Raw genomic sequence first — 9,800 nt, forward strand, 5'->3', positions numbered from 1 at the left:
AAGGAAGAGGTAAGCTTTAGATGTAGCATGCAGATAGAGACAGATAAAACTCCATGGTTAGATTAAATACGGAACGAAATGAATGTTGATGATTTCTCTCAAGGCTGAAAGCCGAGATAAGATGACAGACTGTTTGGAGCTGAAGTTATTTGAGTGTGAGAGAAACTGATGAGGAGGCTTTAGGACCTTGAGATTTGCGCTCCTCCCTCTTTTCCTCCTCCTCCACTGAAGGCTGTTTACCAAGAAAGCTTCAGTTCTGACCAAAACAAGGGCTGAGACTGAAGCGAGAAGAGCAGTGTGTCTGATGCATAGGCTCCTCACTAATTTCGATCCTCCAATACTTACAAATTATTAGTTTTAGAAAACGGAGGAGGAAAACAATCACCATGTTTTCGGTGAATTCAATCCGGCAGCTTTCCAAAATGTTTTTTTCTTTGCACATTGTTTTTCTGAGCGCGGCCATCGTGGAAGGCAGCACACCAAGTGGGGGACAAAGAGGTAAACCTGCTCATTATGGTCATTTTATTGTGCTTTTATGGTCATTTTGGGTCAGTAACAGAATTAAGTTCAGGTACTTAAAATAGCAATAGTAATTGCTTAAGAGTCGTCTTTGTTTAGTTTTAAAACAGCTTTAACAGTTTTGATTGCACATGTTTTTTTTTTACCCCTATTCTCACGTTTTATTTCGCAGACTGTGTGAGATCCAGAGGTTTGTACTACAGAGGAGAACAACAGAGCTCCTCCACAGGTCTGACTTGTCTGAACTGGATCAATACAACAAGAGACTATGATGTTGAAATGCACCCAGATTCACAGACAGGTAAACACACTGATGTGTTCTCAGAAGCTACATGAAAACTGCACTTTGATTCTAATTTCTCCTCGTTTAGCTGAGTCTAGTGTCTCTGATCACATTTGAAATGTCACATGTCACATGACGGTTGCCACAGTGTTCTCACAGTGCAGCAAACAAGTCGAAACATCTGTTGATGTGTCAGCCTGATAAAGATGATAAATAGGAACAAAATAAGTAAATGACTTTGACATATAGAACAATAACTACATGGTTTTACAGCCTGTAGACAGAGGAGTCTGTCTGTGGTGTTAAATGGCCTCTTTGATGCAGCAGATGCTGTCTCCATTGTTTGTGCTCAGGGCAGGCTGCTCACTGTGCTGTGATGAAGTGCTGTTAATAAGTCCTGAATCCAGTGGTTTATCTACTGGAACAGAGACGGGCCTGTTTTTCCAGCGAAGAATCAGTAACAGAACTCTGCTGCTTTTATCGGCTACTCTGTAGGTGCTGGAGATCACAATTACTGCAGAAACCCAGACGCCTCTGAGGGGCCTTGGTGCTACATTGCAGCTCCAGATGGAACAATCCAGAGGCAGTTCTGTGCAATTGAGATGTGCAAAGGTAAGCAAACGCTGCACCTGGTAGTGATTAATATGTTTGTGTTATGTGCAGTGTATCGATTAGTTTCCCTTCAAAAAATAAGGGATTTGTTGAAAACTGACTGTAACAATAATGGTTCTTCCATTTGTGGGAAATTTCTTTGACAGAACTGAAGGAACCTTCTTTTTCTTTTTCGCAAATAGGCATCACAAATAAAAACTGCTTTTTGAAAAAGTGTAGAATAATTTAGCCCATGTTTTATCAGTCTATAGATTATTTTTAATGCTGGTTCCCATATTAAGTGGTTCTGATACCAAAAAATAAATAAATATTAAAAACGGGAGCTCGATGTGGAAAATCAGACAACTTTTTTTCAGTTTCATTCAACTTTTTTTACTATGAGCTGTAGTAGGTCAGTTGGTCAGAGTTGCGATAAGTCATGTATGCTCTCCTTTGTTTCTGGCTCCTGCCTGACATCAACAGAAGTCAGACAATAACAAAGCTGCGCACATGGGGGAAAGTTCCGGCTTTGACCCAGCCCCGAAGCTGCTCTCATTGGCGCAAAGGAGCCATTTCCTCTTGGAGACAGCACCTCATTGGCTGCTTCAGTTCGTGGCTTGAGGCCTTTTAACTTTGGCTGAAGTCATAAACAACCCTGTGGGAGGAAACTGAGCAGAGACCTAGAGTGCAGACGTTGGAGTCTGTAACTCCCATCTTATGTTGCTCTTTACTAAGAGTTGAGCATATTTATTTCCGGTCCCTTTTTTTTTTTCTTTTTAGAAAGAAAAAGGAGAAAATGCATCCAACTGTCCTCTCAGCAGTGCAGGTTCCAGCAATAATTCAGGAAGAGTCTCAGTTTGGGAGGGGGTTTGCGTCAGCACTGATGCTTGAAGAGCAGCGATAATTAGAAACCACACAGTCTGGATGACGCACTTCCAGTTGAGTCTGAAAGAATAACAGAGACAGAGATTATTCTAGCAGAAGCAGAGTCCTTCTAAACGTCAAAACGGAACATTTTAGCAATATCTGAAGAGTGCTGTTAGTATCCATAATTCATGAAGACAGTTCTTTGCTGTAGTGACTCAGACAGCATGCAGAATTAACATGAAAATAGAAAAGAAGAATTGTATTGATCCTGGATGCTTGAGATCTGTTGTAATTCGAATAGAAAAACGACAGTTTGCTGTCAAACTGAAAAGTGCATCTAGTGGGACTTTTCCACTTGATGCTGGAAAAGTGCCTCCGGTATGATCTTTGGTATATGTAGAGTATGCATCAACTGGCATTAATGGTATAATTTTGCCACTAATGTCAGTTGTATGTGTTTAACATTTTTAATTAGGACAGCAGCACAACATGGACACATGTAGAGGTGTTTAAATCTGTAATTTTCTTCTGTTTCTAGAGCAAACAACAGCTGCGCCAGCTGAGGTCGGGTCCCTCAGACCTACAGAGATCACTTCCTCCACGCAGCGCTTCCAGGCAGCCACGCCAAGTAAACAGAGAGATGTTGCTGCTGTGCAGCCAGTGATGGGCGTCAGCCAGAGAGTGAGAACAGGGCCTAAAAAGAAGAAGGACCTAGGAACTACTGGTACGGTTTTCTTCTTATGGGTCCATGATGCATGTCCTGTGTGCTTACTATTTACACAAATCTGCAGCTTGATTTAGTTTTAAGTGATGCACATGAAATTCAGGTCTTTCCTGGTTTTGCAGGCATGGTCCTGGGTAGCCTTATGATGGCAATTATAATCATCCTTGGAGTGGGCATCACGCTTGGCTACTTTTATAAAAGGTTAGTATTTAAAACTCAGCATTTCCATATTATTTTGGGTTTTGTATTTGAAGTACGTCTAATTTAAACATACTGGGATAAACTAGAACTCTTTTGGTATCTTTTATGAAGCATTTCTATTAGAGGTGGACCGATTGCAGTTTTCTGGACGGTCACCGATTACCGATCTTTAACCAATTACCAATTCTGATTTTGGCAGATACCAATTTTATTTGTCTGAAATGTCACTACGTATTGCAAGAAAGTCACAGACTTGGCAACAGTGTGGTGACTGTTGTAAACTGCAAATGTGCAGTCATGACCTGGTGGGCCGGTCTGTTTGTCAAACTTCTGTCACGGCAGAGCAGAAGAAGACAGTGGCTGATTTTTAGATGTTTGCTGAGGTAGATAAGATCGGGAGATAAGATCGGCTTTAATTACTGATCTCCCAGAATTAACAAAATCTGTCCCAATAAATTGGTGCACCCCTAATTTCTATACACAAAGCCAAAAATTGTTGCTGCAAAGCCTGCGCTGCTTTCCATTAATCTGCCAACCCCTGACTGTGCTGCAGTCGTGTGTTAACTCCCCACTGGTACTTTTCTACAACATTGTGCAACAATAACACCGTCTCACCGAGTATCAGATTCACAACAGCACCAGTGTCAACAGCTTAGACTACATTTACAGATTCACACACACTGAAGCAGCAGGTTGATTTAACTTTTAATCAGCTGTTTAGCAGAATCTGCCAGTTGAGTTCACAGCAGTAAATAAATAAAAATAATTTTGCTCTCCACAATGCATTAACACATTTTACAAAAAAAAAAAAAACATGTATTGAGAAAGATATACGTGTCTTTTTTTGCTAAATCGCAGAGGTTTAATTAAACCTCAGGCTTATAACACAAACCCCCTTTTTTAAAGGTTAGAACAAATATCCTCCACAGGCACCAGTAAGACCAACAATAGGTAACATGTAACCAGTCAGCTAAGCAGACTGGTCAAGCCATTATTATCTTATTGTCTTACATTAACATCTGTGTTGTCAGTCGTTCCTTCTCTTTTGGGGAATGTTGTTATATTTCAGACATTTATAAAGAAATAGCCATGACAAGATAACATAATTGTACACAATTATGTGGTCTCATCTGTTGCTCACTTCCCTCTGAAGTCTGTTTTTCCCAATTAGACTTTATTGACCGTTTTACAAAGAGCTTATCAGAAAATTAAGCTCCTCAGGTCTATTCTAATCTTTCTTGTTTGATGTCGTTAGAGGGGAAGCGTTCAGGGAAGATGGGGTTAAATGGGTAGAAAAGCCTCCTCTTTCACAGCTATAGTTATGTAACATGGGATACGATGGCCCAGATAATGTGCAAGAGGGTACTGAGAGTCCCGGCAGAACAATCCAAAGTACCCTCGCAGATCTGAGCTTGGCTGTCTCATCTTATTAGCAGAGCTTTCGTCATAGATGTCTATTTTAGGAGGATATTATTAATAAGGAGGAGAAGCATGTTATGTCAGAGGCCTAATACTTGTCCTCAATGGCCAGTGTCATGCTCTTCAGGAATTTGATAGATGAGCAGGTGTTATGGATCTAATATTAAGTAGAGATCTACTGGGTAGAATTTAGTGGCCATTTTCCAATTTTGGCAAAGTTTTTATCTGCTGATATTGATCTTTCTGTGACAGCTGTAAGATAAGAAGATGGCAGATTAGGATTCATAACATTTCTTCTGGAATTACTTAATAAATGCTAGAAGAATTCATTAGGTAATTAATATTATTGACTAACATTAATTAGTGGATAATTAATGTTAGGAGGAGAGTCAATGTCACATCATGTGTTAGAGAGTGGCCACTTTAAAACGTCTATTTCTGGTTCCTGCTCATTTTTCTGTGAAATCTCCAGTTTCATTGATTCATCTGCAGCCCCAGTAATGATGACTGGCTGTAGACTGTGGGTGAAACACATTTCTAAACTAACAAGGCATTAAGTGCATTAGGTAGGCATGGCTTGGTCACCACTTTAAGCAGCATATCAGAAAGAGCGTTTTTCAGATACCCAACGCCGATGTCACGCTTAGAGATTTCTTGCCAAGATTAAGTTTCAGGCTGTTCATTTTTTCTTGACAGTGGTTACTAATGTAATAAATTTTGATTTGTCTCCAACGCCATCCTTAAACTTTTCTTGCTGATAAAAAAAAGTTTGTACTTTATTTACTAGAAAAACTCCTAGATATCTGACAGCTGAGTATTCTTGAATGCACCGTTTTTCTTAAACAGAAACAAAATCATATTGCTACTTCCTAACTCTCCAGGTCGGCTGTGGTGTGTTTAGGATGATTTGAAAGCTTGTTCTCTTAAAACGCAAATGATGAGCAATGCAACGTAATTTAAACTTCCTTTCAGCTTACGTTTCTCTTCCATTCATCATTTCAAATGAAAAATTGAGAAAATCCATTCCCCTCGGCTCCCGCTTTGATTTGAGGCTTCAACTTAGCAGCTTGTTTTGCCAAACAGAAAGACTAAAATAGCAGGAACAAAGCTAGCGTGGGCTGTTTGCTAAGCAACAGGCTTCAGAAAGTTTCTGGAAACAGTCAGGCATAAAGCCAAGGAGTTAACAGATCCCCGATAATAGATGGAGTTGAAGGACGTGCTGTTATGGTGAAAAGTTGGAAGCAGTTGGCTGATAGGAGGTGTTTTCACTGAAAAGTTTGTTTTGACTCCAGAACAGCAGAAAACCACTGAGCATAACTTCTCACCACTCTGCTGCTTTGGAAAAGATAAACTCTCCCAGTCAGATTTTCTATTACTCATCAGTCCTCGGTATTTGGTGGAAATTTGCCACATTTCCAGTTATCTGAAATAAATAACAGCTTCATTACCACCGAGGGTTGTAGGAGATCATGATCTGCACCAATCAGAATTTTGTGGCCAATTTCTGATCTGTGTTTTTTTTTTTGGAGAAGCTTTAACATGCCGATGCAGATTAAGGCTCATCATTTAACAACTACAATATAAGAATGGTAGTGTAAACATGTCTTCAAACCAGATCCTATAGAGAACAAAGCAAAGATGTGGGATAAACAGATCAAAGTTAAGTTTTGTCTTAAACGCAAAACACTTTGGCTGAGAACTAAGGTTGGACATCACCCTTACAGTACAATCTTCACCATTAACATGATGGTGGCAACATTGTGCAGTGGGGAAAAGAAAGCTGGACAGATTTGATGAATGTTATTCTTCAAGATATCACCTCACTGGTGCTAAATGCAAACCCATGCCACACTCACACTCTTTTATTTGTGAAGACAAAAAGAGACCAGTTTATCCTTTTCCTTCCATAGAATACATTAAAGTTTTTGTTGTAACCTGATAAAACGTGTAAAACTCCAGTGAGCGTGTTAAATTCTTATCATGTCAGTATTTCCCTCCTTTTTTGTGTTTTCAAATAACATAACTGTGTTTTGTGTTTTCTCTTTAGGGGTCAAAACTTGAAGAAACAGCATGAGCAGCGGCGGTACGAGCGTGAGATGCAGAGGATCTCCCTGCCCCTGTCAGCCTTCTCCAACCCCACCTGTGAGCTCATAGACGAGAACACCATCGTGATCACGGCCGAGCACGAGACCACCCCGGTCCGGGAGGGCGGAGACCCGCTCATGGGTCAGCACGCCGGTACGCCTGGAGCATGAGAGGAGCATGGATTCCTCAAACTGGACCAGAACCACTCCCACGTCCCCATTTCTCCTTTCCGCCTCACTGAGGGAGCTCAAGTTTTAGAAGAGTTGGGGAGCAGCGTCAGCTCCAAAGACTAAACTGTCTGCTGTGTCATTTGTTCCCCGCTTTAATCTGTTCATTTTTTTTTCTCCTTAATAAGTGAGACACAGATGTTCTTCAGTAAAACAGACACAGTGGCAACAAACTAGAAAAACCACTAAAGTATTTTGTTTTCTACAGAACAGTCTATCCTCACTTTGAGCTTTAAGTCAAGTGGACTTTGACTACATCAGTGTTTGTTGGAAAGCGGGTCTTTGTACAAAGATGACGATTGGAACGGGGAGATTTCTGCTATCTTTTGTTTTTCTTAAAGAGGCAAGTCGAATTTGTCAGGCTTTGATTTGCGTGTCCCACTGGCTGTGCCGCGGGAGAACAGAAACATGTTTAGTACAAAGAGTGTTTTTTGTCTTGCAGACACCACTGACACAGATGTGTCCATAAATGGTCATGCTCCTCTGTTACAGGATGCATCATGTAAACAACGGAGCATGATGCACTGAAGGAAGAGGCCTCCAGCTCTGAAATTGCCTTAGCATGATACGTCTGAATGTATCCTGTTTGTTCTGATAGCGCTCTTTGGCAAACGGAAGAAGACTTGTCCCTTTCATCCACAGGTTAAGGAGTGACAGGAAAATACAAGAGTTCTCTCTGTATGCCCTGCCACAACACACAACATAACGAAAGCCTGGATTCAGTCTCAGCAGGGTATGACAGTATGCTGCCTATAGATTAGCTTCCTAAAGTATCAGAGATGAGTTGTGCATCTCAGAGTAGACATTGGGAATGGAGTAGAGCAGGAACAACCCCACAGTTTGGCGTTTCTTAAAACAGTGAAAAACCTGATTGCATGTGCATGACTATCTGCTGTATGTTTGTCATTCAGGGACCATAATGCATCCCATTAAACAGAACTGCAGTTTTCATTAAACAAAAAAAACATGTATATAAGTAGAAATTATCATTCAGGGAAGGTTTTAGTTTGTTCCTTTTATTGCACTGTTACTTCCCGATGGGTTATTGGTTGTCGTGTGATCACTCCAGATGATCGGGTGTTGTTAGACCTTCACCTGCAATCATTGATTGCTGGTGTTTTTTCTGTTGGCTGTAATAGGTTTTTTCACAACGTACTATGAGTACTGATGTTCAGCATTTGATTTTTAGCACTTGTGTGACATTTGTTGTTGCTCAGACTGAAATTAAAAACAGACTCTTCAGTGTAATGTCTTTTCTTTTGAATAAGAAACAAAAAAGTATAGGAATGAATGTTTTTACCAGTGTTGTATAGTAACGAAGTAAAAATACTTCACTACTTTACTTAAGTATATTTTGGAGTACTTCATACTTTCCTCGAGTATGAAAATTTTTGATGACTTTCACTTTTACTTCACTATATTTCCGAACTTAATTGCGTACTTTTACTCCGATACATTTTCAATGTGTGGTTTAGTTACTCGTTACAAAAAAGCGAGAGAGAGAAACGCAAGTGTTTTGACCCCACCTACTGATTAGCAAGTAGCAAGTAGGCTACCGAACAAAGTCCGTAGCCTACTTGCCTGGGCTTGTTCATCACCTCCAATAGGATACACCTGTTTCGCTTCTCCCATTAAACACAAAGCAAGTCTCGCAATCAGCAGCGGTCACATGGAGGAGGAGACGGAGACCACAACGACTGCAACTACGTCGGACACGGCTCCAGGGGAACCACCAGCTGGTGATGAGAGCCCATGGTCTTATTTAAACACAATATACTCGTTCGTGGGTGTTAAAGATTCGTCGTACCGCATGCAGTTTATGTTATTTCTGCCCGAAGATGTGGAAATTCTATCTTACAAAAACTCCCCGTCCAACTTGAAGAAACACATCGAGGTAACGTCTTATGAAATGGTTATAATCCTCCTGTTTCAGTAACTATAGCTTGGTCACTAGACACTACTGTATTGTGAAATCTTGACCATAAATGAACTTTGTTTGGCATTGTTTCAGTTCCACGCGTGGTGTATTTAGCTTAGGCCTAATGTTGACTGTAGCAGGCTACCTAGATTCCTCTGTTCAAAGGGGGACAGACGCCATAGCGATAGCAATTTAGACTAAATTTAACGAATATAGGAAAGGCATGCAAGTTCAAAACCACATGTGCTACTCTTTAAAACTGGAACAATTTATTAGCAGGTTTAATTTTGCCTGCACTTGGTTGTGTACATTATTTTAAGTGTATTTGACAAGTTTACCAAAATATAAAAAATGTCATTCAAACTACATTTGCCTTGTTTTACTTTTTACTTGTACTTTTCATTACATTACTTGAGTACATCCATTTTTACAGTAATTTCCATACTTAAGTACAAGAAGTTTCAGATACTTTAAGACTTTAACTCAAGTAACATTTCAGTCAGTGGCTTGGACTTTTACCAAAGTCATATTTTGGAGAGGTACCTATACTTTTACTTGACTGTGAGATTTCAGTACTTTATACAACACTGGTTTTTACTGTTCAAGTGTAGTTGTTGCAGTTGTCCTGACAAGAATGTAGCAGTAGCTCCCTCTGGTGGCAAAACAAGTAAAGTGAATAAAAGCATAATTTTTAAGATATGACGCATGTCTACCAGACTACATTTTTAGAAATATTTAATTTTAAATCTTTTATTATTAATTTTTAATTTCTTTTTGGTAATTACTCTGTGGCAGAAAACTATGTGGCAAAAAATGCCAGAATCTGTGGCATGACTGTTTGAGCTCCTTTGCTAAAAACAAAATAGCATTTTAGCCTCTAGACAAGCAAAACAGGAAGTAACATATGGCTAAAAACTTGCAACGGGTTCTAAGTACTGCTGACTGAATACATTTACATGCCACACC

General features: G+C 39.9%; 1 protein-coding gene across 1 annotated transcript; it reads left to right on the forward strand.

Annotated features, from left to right (window-relative positions):
• The first annotated feature begins 386 nt into the window (after window positions 1–386).
• pik3ip1 (phosphoinositide-3-kinase interacting protein 1) lies at window positions 387–8,164 on the forward strand. The gene is made up of 6 exons (XM_028033642.1): window positions 387–498; window positions 692–820; window positions 1,298–1,414; window positions 2,799–2,984; window positions 3,107–3,185; window positions 6,652–8,164. Exons 1-6 carry the CDS (start codon window positions 387–389, stop codon window positions 6,857–6,859), a joined length of 831 nt encoding a protein of 276 aa, XP_027889443.1. The 3' UTR covers window positions 6,860–8,164.
• Window positions 8,165–9,800: the final 1,636 nt, after the last annotated feature.

This window comes from Xiphophorus couchianus, chromosome 12 (genome assembly GCF_001444195.1).
Source record: "Xiphophorus couchianus chromosome 12, X_couchianus-1.0, whole genome shotgun sequence".
NCBI classification, from domain to species: Eukaryota; Metazoa; Chordata; class Actinopteri; order Cyprinodontiformes; family Poeciliidae; genus Xiphophorus; species Xiphophorus couchianus.